Here is a 16,402-nt window from a genome sequence, read left to right on the forward strand (position 1 = left end):
TTTCCCTCGAACGTAGATACAGTCAGCTGTATATAACAACTCGGTTTGCAGTATCTTATTTATTTCAGATAGTTCAACTTCTCCATCAGAGTACCGGATGCCTAGCAGATTCTTCTCCACGTATGATGCGGTCTTCTTATCCACATTACTTAGCGCATTGAATGGTTTCGGAGGCAAAAAGATGTAATGACTTCGTTTATAACCTATTTCAATGGAAAGTTCTTTAGGAACAAACCACCCATCCACAACGAATCCCTGAATATCTACGAATGCTATTCTCATGATGATTGCTCGTGTACTACTGACACCTCATGCATCTAATTTAGACTTTTTACAATTTCGGTGAGAGGGAAGTACTCCATTACACAGTCGTGAATAATAATACAATAGGCCTTGGTATTGTCGGGAAAACCGTTATTCGCTTCAATATCGAGTTTTACGTCAACGGTGGATGCTTTCATGCTTTCTTCTTGTTTCGAACAATCGATAACGAACAATGCACGATTCTTAAAAGCTGAGAAATCGAGTAGAGGTCGTTTTTGTTGGGAATGTATGTAGCTAGGATAAAATTCGGTATAGTTAAAATAGGCTTCATTGTAATCGGTTTTGCTAAAATCCAATTGCATTCTCTCGTTTGGCCAGTATTCTCCATTTAACGATAATCTAATACTTTGGATGTTGACATTGTCAAATAAAGTAGGATCAGCTGTAATCTTGTCGCGTTTGTTGGTTTGAAAGAAAACAATAACATAACGAGGTCTTTCAACTGATGTGCTAGTTTTAACAGCCCAAACTTCACGCCTGGCACCTCTCGTAATAGCAGGTAATTCATGTAATTCCCACTTTCTAAACGGAATAACTATAGGTTGATCTTGTTGAATAGATTTCATGAGTTCCAATTTAATATCATCATTGGGGAATATGTGCTTCACTCTAAGCTCAATATTGGTAATGTTAATCTTAGCGGTTGTAACAGTTGTAGTTTTGTCAGCGTTTTGTTTTTCTGTAATAACTATGCAATCGTTATCATTTCGAGCTCGAACTAGTCTTATTGTTTGACGACCACACGTAATCAATGGATAATCATTAAAAATGTTGAAAACATGCTTAAGAGGCATCTGTATGCTGAATGAATGATCTGCAGCGTTTAGAATTGGATCCTTAGGGTAATTCCATCCAGCCATAACCATATAATTAGAATCTTCTTGCGTATAACATGTCATGGCACGTACAGCACTTACGATGCCAGGATCCCGCACTGTTTCCATCTCCCTTGCGCTTTCGCTGTACGTACACGAATCGAAAAGGAAGGCACCCACATTATTTGCTAGTTTGACGCCACCATTTCCAGTTATTTCGAGTGATCCTTTAATGCATAACAAGGTTTCGCTCATTGCAAAAAACGAGTCAACTTGATTAATGCTAAATTCGACAATATCATTGCAGTTGAATGATTTGATGAATGATGCATAAGTTCGGTATTCAGCCTTTCGAATCGATTCATCAAATATTGGCTTACGATAAATATCAAATATTGGAGGCATTGTGATGTTGTTTGAACGCGCTCTCTTTCCATACATTGTAGTCATTTTTTCAGTTTAAAACCCAACGTTTGTAAAAACAATTTGTTTGCGGACGTAAGATGTTGCTGCTTAGATGGTTGCACAACTAATGGTGTTCTGTAGGCAGATTGTTTAAGATATTGCTGCTGAGATGGTTGCACAACTAATGGCGTTCTCTGGGTAGATTGTTCTATTACTAATCCCATCTGCTTTTTGATCTAAGTTCCAGCACCAATGTGCTCTCTTCTCCTCTAAAGTTCACAGGTCGTCCTTCTTGATCGACAGCCAACACAGTGATATTGGTAATTTCACGCTGTGGCACAACAGGTAAATACAACAAATTGTGAGGGGTTTCGTCAATTGCGTACCCAGGATTTGATTGTATGACAAATTCGTAGAGCGTGTGAGCAGGTCTGTTACCGTCAAAGGCTCCGGTACTAATGTTGCATTCAAAGCGTATGCTAGATACTTTAATAATCCTAACAGGTAGATCTGAAGAATGTGTCTGTCTAGGATTTAGTATTACGGGAGAAAACCCTAATATTGTACCAAGACTGTCATTTGGTTGAAATGAAATTTTAAATTGACTGAAGATTTCGCACTGCAACGTATTGTGGTTAGGTTTTAGACTAAATATCATGTCAGGTTTAGATGTATTGGCAGCCCCCAATTTCTTTTGTATGTATTCCTCAATATCGATAATTTCATAACATCCATCGGGGAAATCAAAATGTTGCACTCGGTTATTGACATCGTAGTAATAAAACTTGCAATTTTCGATGTTTGGTATACTGTTGTAAGAATGGAAAAATCGAAGAGCTATTTCGTAATCTTTTTTCGGATCTAATACGATCGGTGTGGGAGGTTGAAACGAGAATATGTTATTCGTGCTGTTTACTCTCAACAACTGCGACATGATGACTGATTCAGGTCAAGAGATTAATAGGTTTATATACAGTAAAAAAACAAATTTATTCACATTTTTTTATTTGTTCTAAAGCAAGTTTACATAAATGACAAGATGCTTGAGAACCGGGTGGGCCATCACAATGAGTCCTCCAATCAGGTCTGTTGTAATGCACGAAGCAGGGAAGTAGTATCTGCAGGTTAAATTCTTGTCGATATTCCCCAGGCAATTTATGCCATATATATAACAATTCTATAGGTTCTACAGTTCGTATAATATAATCTAGCGGTATTAATTTTAGTTCTTCTTCACTGAATCCTTCAAAACGTTTTTTGTGAAACATATGGTCCAGAAGCAGTTCCATGCCTTTAATATGCTCCATTATATAAAAACTTTAGGCATAAATGTCCACAAATGATTTGATTGTAGGTTTGATACTGATGGTTATTATAGAAAATTTTTGTATGTGTACCTAGATATTTAACAAGTTCTTTGGTCGGCTTCAAATTACCAAATGAATCGAAATACTCTACGTCGTTGTTTATCTTTCTATATGCTACCCAATGTGTTCCGCTGTGTGATGATGCATCTAGATTAACTATTGCGCATTCACGTTTTCGAGGACCGTGTCTAGGCAGAGTGTCATTCATGAAAACACCTCGAAAATGTGGGATTTTAAGTGTTTTCGCGTAATGCGCAATCTCTAAGTCGTACAGCGGACGATTGGGTAGCTTTATTGGAAGTTTTTTTTCAGATACAAACCGAATCCGCCTCTTGGTTTCTTACGCAAGTACAGACCTGAGCCGATGTGTTCCATCGCCTTATTATGGCGCATATCCTCTTCCAATTTCTTTTGGGCGTTCTTTGCGTCAACCACAGTCTTCGCCACCCCTGCTGCACCACCGGCTAAAGCCCCCAATGCAGAAAGACCTGCAAATAGGGGTATGAGGGGTAGGAAACCTCCAGATTTTAGTGGCAACACTCGTGGAAGATCAACTGTTTTTCGTCCACCAAGTTTTTTAATTACCGATTTTGCTATTCGTACAGCTGTCAAAGCAGTATCTCTTAACGATGCTCCTCTCTTCATGGACTTTGCAATTTTAGGTACCACATCCCGATTGAAAGAATAACGTCCCTTTCTTCCACGACGACGAGGACATCCCATTCCCAACTTTCTTTTCGTTTTCATTCCACCGGTTACAAGTAAAGCAGCACTTTTTTCGCCAAAGCTAGCGTCCTTAGACTTGAATCGCTCCCAAGCCCTATCTTCCAATTCTTTATCGGCCTTGTGACGTTCTTCGAGAGATGTATGATGCGAATAAGCGATATCGTGTTGTTTACAAGCTGCGTCTAAAGGATTAATTCCCGGATCTCCGCGTGCAAGACGTTTTTTTAGTTTTGTTCCAGGTCCACAATACTGATAACCAGGAATATGAAGCTCAACTGGAAGTTTATTAATTAGAGAGTTCAAAAGACCTTCCCCTTTGAACACCAACATTGGACTGATGGTCATGCATTTGGTGACATTGGTAATATATTGTTCATATTTTTACTATGTTTAACACACGATGAGAGTCATTCAACAAGAGCAGACGTTACCAATTGATAATCTAGATATTGTACAGAAAGCAACCAACAGTAAACATGGAAAATTATTACCAAACTCATTCAGAGCCATTATTTGTGGTCCAAGTGGATGTGGAAAAACTAACGCCATGCTATCACTTTTATTTAGTCCAAATGGCGTCAAGTTTAAAAATGTCTATGTTTATTCAAAATCCCTCTTTCAACCGAAATACCAACTATTGCGAGATGCATTAGCGCAAGTCAAAGGTGTAGGGTATTTTCCATTTAAAGACAATGAAGAAATTATTGATCCCAACAAAGCTCAACCAAACTCTGTGTTTTTATTTGACGATGTCGCATGTGATGGCCAACACAAGATTCGTGAGTATTATTCCATGTGCAGACATAAAGATATCGATGCGGCTTACTTATGCCAAACATATTCAAAAATACCTAAGCAGCTAATAAGAGACAATTGTAACATGATTGTGCTGTTCAAGCAAGACGAGATAAATTTGAAACATATATTTGATGAACACGTATCGCCAGACATGTCATTTGATGAATTTAAAAAAATGTGTTCAGAATGTTGGAGAGATAGGTATGGTACTGTGGTAATTATGAAAGATTTTGCTCTCAACAATGGACGATATCGCAAAGGATTTGATAAATATATAAAATTGTAAGGTGTTTGTTTAGTCGCCAGCAAAATGCCAGATGATACGGTCGCCATTGCCCTTCGCAAGAAGAAAGTTACCGAATTGGCTAGATCAATTCGCAAAAAATATTTGGCATTGAAGTTAGGTAGAACAGATCAAGATGAGTCACTAAATAAACTTTTTAAACCAATCTCGAAGCCTCTCAAGGATATTGCTCAATCATCAAAAACGTTACATCATACTATCACTAACAAGTTTGGACATGTTAAAAAAGAAGAGGTGAAAAAGGAGGAGGATGAGGATGTATTTCTTGATGCACCCGAGGCATCTGATGAAAACATTCAAGAGCCAATCTCCGGTTCTAACGAGATTCCGATGGACGCCACAGACGAATATATCGACCACTATCCTCCAATAAGTCACAAGTACATAAAAGAATATTTGATAAAAGACGATAAAATCGATAAAAACTATGGTCCATTTTACGATAGTATTAGTGGCTGGATATTGGGAAAACGTCGAATAAACTTTGACAAAGACAATGGAGACATAGTAATAATTCGAGAACGGGATTTTGAAGAACGTAGGTTAAGTGGTACGCCAGGCCTATATCACCTTTTATTTTATGCCAACCCAAACCCAGAACAGTATAATGATGAGGATTTACAAAAGTATAAAACACTGCTGATTAACACAGAGATTCATCTGGATACCTTAGGACGCCTTAAAGGTTCCAGCGGAGAAAAATATCATTCTATTATTAAACCTCTATTCAAACCATCTGATGCAACAATGAAAAAGCATGCAACTCGATCACAAAAAGAACTCGACCACAGAACGAAAACAGCTCGGTCAGCATCTTCATCTACGGTCAAAGGAACGGGGTTGGATGACTCTCGTTTAACATACAACGCTGCACCCTTAGAGTATATTTATTGGGATGACGTCAATGAGTTAGTTGATCGTCTTAAACTCTTGGTGGCTTCGAAAGACGCCGGCAACACATCTCACGACAACGAAATCGTGGCTATCATCAATGAACTAAAAGAAGCCAATATAATAGAGTAACTGAGAATGATGGCATCATTTCCATTATGAGTGTCGACAAATTCGGTCATCACTCTCGTAACAGTATCACCCAAAAGGCAGTACGAGTTACATTTCCACATACTCCTGCCGGAAACATTAATGCCGAAAATGTGAAAATTTGTAATGTTAAGGACCCATCAGAATATAGTGATGCTGCAACGAAAAAATACGTTGATAATCTAATAAATGAGATGCGTAGCGTATACTTTCCAATAATTAAAGCCCATGATGCGATATTAGATCAAAAATCCATTAATATAAAAGATTTAACAATCGGACTAAACGAAGTAAGAAAAGAAGTTCCACTGCTCGAGCAAAAGCTACAAAAAATAATCGCAGATGCTATGAATACACTAAAAAAGGATACGGAGAACAATATAAATAAGTTGTTGCAACAAAAAACTAATGATATACAGGATTTAGCCGTCGGACTAAACGAAGTACAAAAAGAAATTCATAAAACCACAGTTCCACATTTAGCGATCGAACTAAATCAAGTAAGAGAAGAGCTTCATAAAACCACAGTTCCACTTCTCGAGCAAAAATTGAAAAAAATAATCAAAGATGATGTGAATACACTAAAAAAGGATGCGGATAAAAGCATAAAAGAAGCTGCAGAAACACTTGCAAACCATACGATGCACGATATGAAGATGGAACAGAGGTTAAAACAAGTGGAGCAAACATTACAGGATATAGTACGTAATATTGATCTATTGCGCACACATGTTGTAGATGTAGATGCTGGTCGTTAATAAGAAAATGTCTACAGAAAAGGAACAGGTGGTGAACGAATTGCATAAACCAGCACGAAAAATCTATCCTCGTCGACGAACAATAATCAAAGGAATCGATGACTTGTGGCAAATGGATTTGGCCGAAATGCGTCCTTACGCACACCAAAATAAAAATTTTAAACTAATACTAGTCGTAATTGATTGTTTTTCAAAATATGTTTGGACACGCCCTCTAAAGACCAAGACTGGCGAGGAAATTACTCAAGCATTTTCGGATATTCTCGCCCATACTCGACGACTTCCGAAGAACCTCCAATCCGATCAGGGAACAGAATTTTATAACAGAAAATTTCAAAATTTAATGAAAAAACACGAAATTAATCATTACAGCACCTACACGATTAAAAAAGCCGCCATTTGTGAAAGAGTCATTAGAACGTTAAAAGCAAAGTTGTACAAGTATTTCAGTTTACATGGATCATACAAATGGTTAGAAGCTCTACCTGTAATTACCGAGGAATACAACAATACAAGGCACAGTAAAACGGGATACACACCATCTCAGGTCAACAAATCCAACGAAAAAGCTATTTTAAACAAGAGTTATAGTCATTTAAAAATTGCTGGTCCAAGAAAATATAAAATTGGTGACATTGTGCGTGTCTCAAAGACAAAACATTTATTTGAAAAGGCCTACACGCCCAATTGGACGACGGAATTATTTAAAATTGTAAAAGTTAAGATAACAAATCCTATAACGTATTTGCTTGAAGACATGCAAGGTATACCGATTAGCGGGGGGTTTTACGAAGAAGAATTACAGAAAACATTAAACCCTGACATTTACTTGGTTGAAAAAGTACTTAGACGAAAAGGCAATAAGATGTATGTGAAATGGCTCGGTATGGACAGCAAACATAACAGCTGGATTAACGTTAATGACGTAGTTTAGGAGGATCTATCTTTTAATCCGCCGCGTAGCAATACATTTTTTGCAAAGAGGTTGTTTTTACCACAAGGAGTAGGGGAATATAAAAGAACTCATGCTTCAGTATCAATGTCAGTACAAGTGAACATGAGCTCTCAAGATAGTGGGTATTCTTCAGGTGGCTCTCAAGATAGTGGGTATTCCTCAGGTGGTTGTGAATTTAGCATCGATATGCCTAGCAACGAAGACTATAATCAAGAATTAGATAGAGCTTTGGAAAATTATGAGGCTGCCGCCAAATCAGAAGTTTTCTACCTGCTTGCAACAAAATACACGTTATCGGGCTATGAAGTACAATGTGGTATAAGCCCTGCAAGATCATTTTCGCCTGCAGTGATTTTATCTCAGCAATATAAACCAACCAGAATATCACTCAGCGCATACGAATGGTATTCCTTTATTTCAATCATTACACAACAACTAATTGATTTTTTCCAATCAACTGATGACCTCATGCACCCAACTTTTCCATGCGAAGAATACTGCACTGTTACCCCGATAGTTTACGATGATTGTAAATTCATTATTGTTAAGAAGCATGGTGTGGAGTACTATATGGATGAAGAAGAAGTGAAGCAAATTGTTGAACTTAACACTAGTGTGCTATCGCCTCGTATGCAGTTGTTAGAAAATTTGAACTTTTGTGAATATTATTATAATGTTTTAGATTTTTGTAAAAATGCTGCAGATAGTTTAAACCCCTTGCAAATATTGTATGCTTTTTGTTCTATAATGTCAGATGATATGACAAACAATGCTCTTAGGGAGTTCATTTATTTTTATAAAATTAGGGTAATTAATGATTTGAATAAATAAAAAAAAAAATACCAATTTAGAGTTTTTATTTTACCATAATATATATATTACACACTATTTTACAATATATATACAAGAAAGAGAGAGATAGCAAGTGGATATTGTTATGCGTTTAGTACAAAAGAGAGATAGTAGCTTATGAACATAATTCGTCTCAAAAATCAATTTTTAAATATTTGCAATTTGTAGTTTTAATTCTCTTAGACAATTTACTTAGGATTGTATTCGCTATTTTTTGTAAATTGGGGGGAATCCATAGGGAGCCCCGCATCTTCGACACCCGCATGACATCACTTTTTCACAGTTCTTCACAATTTGTAGTTTTAATTCTCTTATACAATTTACGTTTAAACTGAATCGTATTTGCTTGGGAATCTTAAAATTCGCGGTACATCCTTGCTTGCTGTACCATCGTTCAATACCAATCACATCTTGAGGGAGAGGATGTTGCTCTCCACTTGGAAGCGTAAATGTCTTTGTATTAGCATCAACTACATCCCAATAAATTTTATTGGCTGCTATTTGTTGCAGATTAGCGGGAGTCCATAGGTCTGGTGTAACACATCTGTGAGACATTTCAACGTTCTTCTGCAATAAAAATCTATTCTAAAATACTGTAATGTCCCAATGGTAGGGTTCTAAAACTATTTGGAATTAAATATCTTTTATCGTCATAAGGACTTAGCGCAATTTTTGTTTGTTCTATACTATAGACGTTATGGCTATATGACCGAATGGAGTGTTGAGTAGCAGTTTGTTCCTTAAAAAAGAATCAATATTACTGCCTACTTCAGACTTCTGGTTCAGAATCATCAAACCTGTTATTTCTAGGCATTTCATGTAATGCATTAACGCAAGACTCGTAATCTTTTAAATCGAATAAAACTTGAGTAAAGCAACTATTGCACCAATAATATGGTTGCTGATATACGCATTCAACGATATCATCAGCATCATAAACTTCGTGAGTATGGTCGTAACGCACCAGTAAAAATTTATTTAAGGTCTCATGAGCATTTTTGAATGCAAAAAAACATGATTTACATACGTTTAGGCGATGCTGCTTAAGATAATATCCATTAGCCCATACACAATAACTGGAGTGTTCATCTTCAAATATACTCCCCCAATCTGACTTTCCTAATACGACATTTCTTAAATGTGACGGTATGTGTTTAGAGCAAGCAATAAATTCTATTCCTTTATATGAAGGAATAGGATCATTTTTAGCACTGCTTATCATCGTTTCCCATTTATATAAAGGAAATTTTTTTAATATTATTTTTGTTAATGTCCACGGCAAGGGGGACTGCTCGATGAAATATGATGCTGATACTGTTGTTTCACAGATTTTTTTGATAGACAGGTCGGTCAATGATGGAACATTCATCTACAAAAAAAATCTATTCTAAAATACTGTAATGTCCCAATGGTAGGGTTCTAAAACTATTTGGAATTAAATATCTTTTATCGTCATAAGGACTTAGCGCAATTTTTGTTTGTTCTATACTATAGACGTTATGGCTATATGACCGAATGGAGTGTTGAGTAGCAGTTTGTTCCTTAAAATCATTTAAACAGTTTACATAATCATCGAATTTTATAACATTTTTTACTATATTATATTTAGTCCCTTTTGCTTTTTTAGTGATTCGACCAGATTGAACTTTAAAAGTATACATTTTTGATCGTAATCCCACAAATTTTGTCATAATTTCTCCTTTATTTTCATCTTTCATTACTCCTAAAACTTTTTTATTTACGCGAGGAATATTATAGATATTATCTACAGCGTAATCGGATGTATCAAATTTTGATAGATCTTGTTTTATTACTTCCTCATATGCATCATGACAGTACAGTTCATAAATAAAGCTATCGGTATCCATATACATTAAATTACATTTATCTGCGCCCAATTTTGGAAGCATATAGTCGTAATGAAATTGGTACATACATAATTTTGATATATCTAAAACAGTCATGCCAATGTATAAGGGTTTATTAAAAACTAGATCTGATTTAATCAGTTCTATAGCTACTAAATTTTCATTAAATATCTTTCTGCTATGAAACCTGGCACTAGAAATTAAATTTTTAGCACCATATCGCCCATTCCATGATCTGACTAGTTTTACTATTCTATGTTTCCTTATATTCTCCATAGTCTTTCCAAATACACTATTATTGGCCAATTTGTATAAATTTCTTCCAAAATCGTTCGTAGCTGCAGCTCTAAGTCGAGTATTTAATTCTATGTAGGGTCGCAGCCACGCAGACTGCTTAAATTTCAAAATTTTATGAATCTTTTTTAAAACTAACCCATTAGCCAGCATTTGTTTTAAATTTCTATAATGAACGATATATTCTTTTTTATTATAAAGTGTTGTCATTAGTTTAGTATGATTTGAACCCAAAGCTTTGCGGTGTTCGGCAGCGAATGGAAAATCTGAGTGCAGATCATGTAATTGGCGAGGATAGTCCAAGTCAACTTGTAACATGTACCCTACGGGAGAGTCATCAGGTACAGACATAACATCAATGTCTTTGACATCCATCCATTCGAACCCTCCGTAGGGTAAGGGTTCTCCCATAGCCCACCCATATAAATTATTGACATCAAAATACATTAAGTATTTTGAGGGCTGTGCGGGGTCATAATTAGACATGTACTTATTATTGGCCTCCGACATTCTACCGCTACATACTGAAATTCCTCCACGAATTGCTTTCTCCATAAATAGTATCATGTCAACGTCACGCAATAACTCGAGGTTACACCCCACGTATTTCAACATACAATCCCAAGAATAACCGGGCATTGTGTAGTACCAGGCTGGATCTAACCCATAAGTTATAAAACATTTTTTGCGGAAAGTTTCAAAAACATCTGCTAAAAGCACAATATCGGTTTTTAAGTACAAATCTGAATATTGACCTAAATTTTCAATGTTAAAGGTATCCCAAACTATTTTAGCATGAGCATACTTCTCATCTGTAAGATTCGTATCGTTTAGCTTATTATAAAATGCCTCTATTGGAGGTAAATCGGTAATGTTTAATTTTTCCCAAGAATCAATAAAATCATAGCAAAATACCCCTTTTTTAGTTATTAATTTAAATTCATCGTCACTTAACCTGCTAAATTCTCGCTTGCAAATTTTAAAGTCATTTTTATTTAATGTTGAGACCAATTCATCTAAAGAGGCTCCTAAAAATCTTAATGAATCAATAAATCGAAATTTTATATTAGTAACAGCATCGTTAAGTGTAAATGAAATGTATTTTTCTTTATTGACTGGAAGTAGACTAATATCTCCTTTTTTGCTTAACTCTGAAATTATAAAATGACTGTCGTAGCCACTCATATTGTGAAAAATAACTGGGACGACAAACAATTTTTTGAAATTTAAATTACAGGCTTGGTGGGCGAAATTTCTGAACTCCCCCGTAAAATGGTCGTGGTCTTTAACAATGATATCTGTAGGAGAAAAACATTTTTCGCATATGTGACACCTTGTGGCTTTACTGGTACTCGGGTTTTCCTGCATTGGTATAATTTTCTTAATTTTCGAATGAATACTTTGAGCTAAATTTGGTAATTCATTAGCAAACCACTCCATGCAGTCAATGCCTCTATAACTCTTAAAAAAAGACAACTTTTCATCATAGCTACATTTTACATAGTATCCAGCACTATACGGAATATGTTTTTGATATTTTTTAGTACAACAGGATGTTTGGAGGTCTGTAACTTTTTCTAACATGCACTCAAAATCTGCATATATGACAAATGGCGTTGTTTGTTTATAAGTATAATTTTTAAAACTAACAGCATCATATTTAGGAAAAGACATTTTACAATTATTCATATCTGCACACATTTTTTCATGTTCCGACAATTTCCCTTCAGTTGAAAAATAATTTAAGCATCTATTGCAAAGAAATAATTTGGCCTTTCTTTTATTTAATTGACCAGCAACTAATTTAGACATATCCGTAATGTGGCAGTAGTGGTACTTAATTTCTGAATTATCATTATCCACTGGAGGTGCTTCATAATCGTTTAATTTAGGAAAATAGTGATTCTGAATTAAAAGAAGATTTACATGTTTGGCAACGACTGTTTTAGTTAATCTAGCTGGATATACTGTGAAAAATGACTTTTCATTATTTTCTATTAATTCTAAAGCAAATACATTGACTGATATATTATTTAATTTTTCAAATTTTGAAATTTGATGTAACGGCATTGGTGCCTCTAGGTCTTCTGTTTTTAGTACTGTACTGTACCATGGGTATGAGGATGGGAGTTCTTTATGTGCTTTAGCTGGATAGAGGGCACTAACTATTGCCCAATAAAAACATGCTTGATCAGAATTTTTTACATTAATACAAGCACGCTTTTTTTGAATACTCTCAGGAAGTTTAATATACGAGGAACCATTTCCAATTTCATATCGATTAATATTTACTTCTAAAGATACAATTCTATTTAATGCAAAACCGGAGTCCCTTTCCTGAAACTCGGATAATTTAAGATTTATTTTATCTTTAACATTCTCAAAAAACCACCGCTCTGTATCGGTAGATACGTCTAGTACAGCATTTTTTGTATTAAAATATTTAAAATTTACAATTTCCTCCTCCCCCGATTTTTTAATAAATTCTCCACAAAAACAAACATTAACTTTAACAACTTTATCTGCTTTTAAAATTTTTCTGATTTTATTTTTAAAAATAATATAACAATCATTTAGGAAATGTGCTAAGTCCTTATGCCATAAATTAACTATAACTCCAGTTTTAATTCGACTTTTAAACGCGGAAACTACATTTTCCCATTTAACTCTATGTTTTAGTTTGTTGTCTAGCCCCATACCGACATGTCTATTGAAAATAATCTGTTTAAAATGTTTAAAATGTCCTACATGCGTTTGCAGTTTTCTAATTGTACCTATAGGCAAAGTGCGTTTTTTTATTACTTTATTACAAGTTTTGATTTGTTTCGTTAAGCGTTTCACCCAAATTTCTTTGTCTTTAGCTGTGAATTTATCAAAAACTATCTTTCTGATTCTTTTGATGAATAACAGTAAATTTTTACATTGTTTAACAATATCCATATTGCTTACCTCTCTCTTTCAGTATTTTCGCTTAGATAATTTTAAATGATGTCATGGGCTGGTACTGTTGGCCGCAGTCCACCAGGCCGTGATAAACTATCGAATACTTCCCGCTCGAAAACTCCTCAATGACGGGGCTGTAGGTATCTGTGACTCTAGGCGGTAGAAACACCACCTCTTCCCCCAAATCTAACAGAACAGCTTGCCCAAACTTTGTCTTCACAATTTTGGCTCCCGTAATGGGTACTGGAATGTCGATCGGTAATTCTTTGAGTTTCTTCACGGGTTTCCTCGCTACGACAGATGAGGCATTAATTTTTGATAAATCCATCTGAAATGAAGGAGTGATATAAATAACCAAGCAAAAAACATTGAGTTGTATTCAAAATCAAAACACGAAAAGATTTAACAAAGAATAATTACGAAGAATGACGAATAATTGACATTCAGCATGCTAACATTAAGTCTTTTTTGTTTGTAGACAATCAGATGTCGAAATAATAACTATCATCTGGAATAAAGGGATAAATAGCAGAGTAGAAAACATTAATTAAAAAAATCAAAGAAAAACAGAACAGATTTAACAAAGAATAATTACGAGAAAATAAAAAAGAATAATTGCCATGCTGGCATGAGTAGACAATCAGGTGCTAAAATAATAAATCTCATCTGGAATAAAGGAATTTTATAAATAGCTAACCAAAAAACCGAACAGATTTAACAACGAATAATTACGAGAAAATAAAAAAATAATTGTCATGCTAGCATGTCTTTTTTGTAGACAATCAGGTGCTAAAATAATAAATCTCATCTGAAATGAAGGAATTTTATAAATAGCTGACCAAAAACTTGAAAAAACCGAACAGATTTAACAAAGAATAATTACGAGAAAATAAAAAATAATTGTCATGCTGACATGAGGTCTTGTAGACAATCAGGTGCTAAAATAATATATAAATAGCTAACCAAAAACTTGAAAAACCGAAAAGATTTTAACAACGAATAATTACGAGAAAATAAAAAATAAATGACATTCAAAATGTCGACAATTAGATAATTATTTAATGTCGAAATAATAAATCTCAGCTGGAATGAAGAGATTTTATAAATAGCAGAGCAGAAAACATTAAGTTTTATTCAAAATCAAACAAGAAAAATAAAAAATATTTAACAAAAAATAATTAAGAGAACACTTACCTTGCAAAACTAGTTGAACCACAACAGTACACTAACAGTAAGGAATAGACTATGGAATAGACCGTCCTGAGGTGGATTTTGAAATTTATACGGTTGCGTGCCCCACCCTATGACGTGTTGTAGAAAGTGTGCGTGTGCAAAATTATATTCAGTTTTATCATTGTCATTGGTTTTAAAAATTCCAACATTTTCTATGCACATGATAAGAAATATAACTCAATAACAAAATGTGGGTATGATAACGAAAATTGCATAGTAATGCGATTAGACCCTCAACCGCTATTTCCTATGCGATATGTAAATTATCTGCTAACATTTATTTTCATTATTTTCAACTAAATATTTTTTAGAGTTATGGGTTTTTTATTTAAACGCCTTATTTATTGTTCAAGTCTTATATTACATGATGATTCAAATTTTCTCTTAACAATTTTAAATATAATCTTTATAATTAAAATAAACACTGAAGCTAATATTACACAAGTCATTGCAAAAACATTATCTATTTCACTTTTCATGTTTTCTTTGTTCATCGTTGTTGGCGCCGGCGTCGATAACATCATTAATAGTAATTGGATGAATTCGCCTTGTTGGAGTTTCCCTAAATAAGTAGTCCGCAGCACTTGAATATTCTTGTTGCAGCTGCTGACTAAATTCCTTAGGTGTCCAGTCTATGCTGCTTCCCAGTGATAGGTTCTCTATTTGTTTTATAACCTTATTTTTATCCTCATAAAATAAAACCTGACTTCTTAACTGTGTCAGTTTTTCTCTAAATTCTGCTAATTTACGTCTATACTCATTCAAAGACATGATGTTACTACCTCACGTCGCGCTGTGGCAATCAGGTCTTGCGATCGAGCTCCCCGTGACAATAAGGCCTACGCGACATTTCACGAGCCCACGTGACGTTTTGACGTGACGTTTTTACGTGCTTTGACGTGACGTTTTACGTGACGTGCTTTGACGTGACGTTTTACGTGACGTGCTTTGACGTGACGTTTTCACGTGCTTTGACGTGACGTTTTACGTGACGTGCTTTGACGTGACGTTTTCACGTGACATTTCACAAGCCTACGTGACGTTTTGATGTGACGTTTTTACGTGACGCGTTGACGTGCTGTGTTCCTTTTTAGTTCTTTTAATAAAAAAATTGCATTATGTTTTTTTATTTTATTTAAATTCCACAATTACCAGCCGCGCGCTTCGTATCTACGAGATCCGCGAAAAACTTAAGGTACCGACCGCGCATCTGCTTCGCGTTCCGCGAAAAATTAAGGTACCGATCGCACATCTGGTATCGCGCACCGCTGCGCCGCTGTGTTCCTTTTAAGTTCTTTTAATAAAAAAAATTGCATTATGTTGTTGTTTTATTTAAATTCCAAAATTACCGCGCGCTTCGTATCTACGAGATCCGCGAAAAACTTAAGGTACCGACCGCGCATCTGCTTCGCGTTCCGCGAAAAATTAAGGTACCGATCGCACATCTGGTATCGCGCACCGATCGATCAGCGCTAGAACGCCGGAACGCGCCCCATCGGACGTCGTCACATCGGAAAGCGCCCTTTTGACACTATGCCGCCATGTTTTTTTGTATTCGTTATCTCCCGCCCATTCCAACGAGCCGTCGTACGTTTAAATCGGACCAATAGCAGCAGAGATACCATGTTTCTCTCTCTAACACACATACTTTCCTATATCAGCTGTGACATCACATACCTCTCTCTCTAACACACAGAATTCCCTATATCTGTAGTGACA

General features: G+C 35.4%; 3 protein-coding genes across 3 annotated transcripts; all 3 read right to left on the bottom strand.

Annotated features, from left to right (window-relative positions):
- Positions 1–317: 317 nt before the first annotated feature.
- LOC126885382 (uncharacterized) lies at positions 318–1,580 on the bottom strand. Its single transcript, XM_050651944.1, has one exon. The coding sequence runs from the start codon at positions 1,578–1,580 to the stop codon at positions 318–320; it is 1,263 nt and encodes a 420-aa protein (XP_050507901.1).
- Positions 1,581–8,333: 6,753 nt separating this feature from the next.
- Positions 8,334–13,596, bottom strand: LOC126884243 (uncharacterized). Its single transcript, XM_050650170.1, has 2 exons — positions 13,457–13,596; positions 8,334–9,714 (listed from the first exon to the last, which is right to left on the bottom strand). The coding sequence occupies exon 2, from the start codon at positions 9,712–9,714 to the stop codon at positions 9,115–9,117; it is 600 nt and encodes a 199-aa protein (XP_050506127.1). The 5' UTR covers positions 13,457–13,596; the 3' UTR covers positions 8,334–9,114.
- On the bottom strand, positions 9,728–13,447 carry LOC126885383 (uncharacterized). Its single transcript, XM_050651945.1, has 4 exons — positions 13,310–13,447; positions 11,854–12,844; positions 10,685–11,658; positions 9,728–10,606 (listed from the first exon to the last, which is right to left on the bottom strand). Exons 1-4 carry the CDS (start codon positions 13,445–13,447, stop codon positions 9,728–9,730), a joined length of 2,982 nt encoding a protein of 993 aa, XP_050507902.1.
- Positions 13,597–16,402: the final 2,806 nt, after the last annotated feature.

This window comes from Diabrotica virgifera, chromosome 5, assembly GCF_917563875.1.
Source record: "Diabrotica virgifera virgifera chromosome 5, PGI_DIABVI_V3a".
Taxonomy (NCBI): Eukaryota; Metazoa; Arthropoda; class Insecta; order Coleoptera; family Chrysomelidae; genus Diabrotica; species Diabrotica virgifera.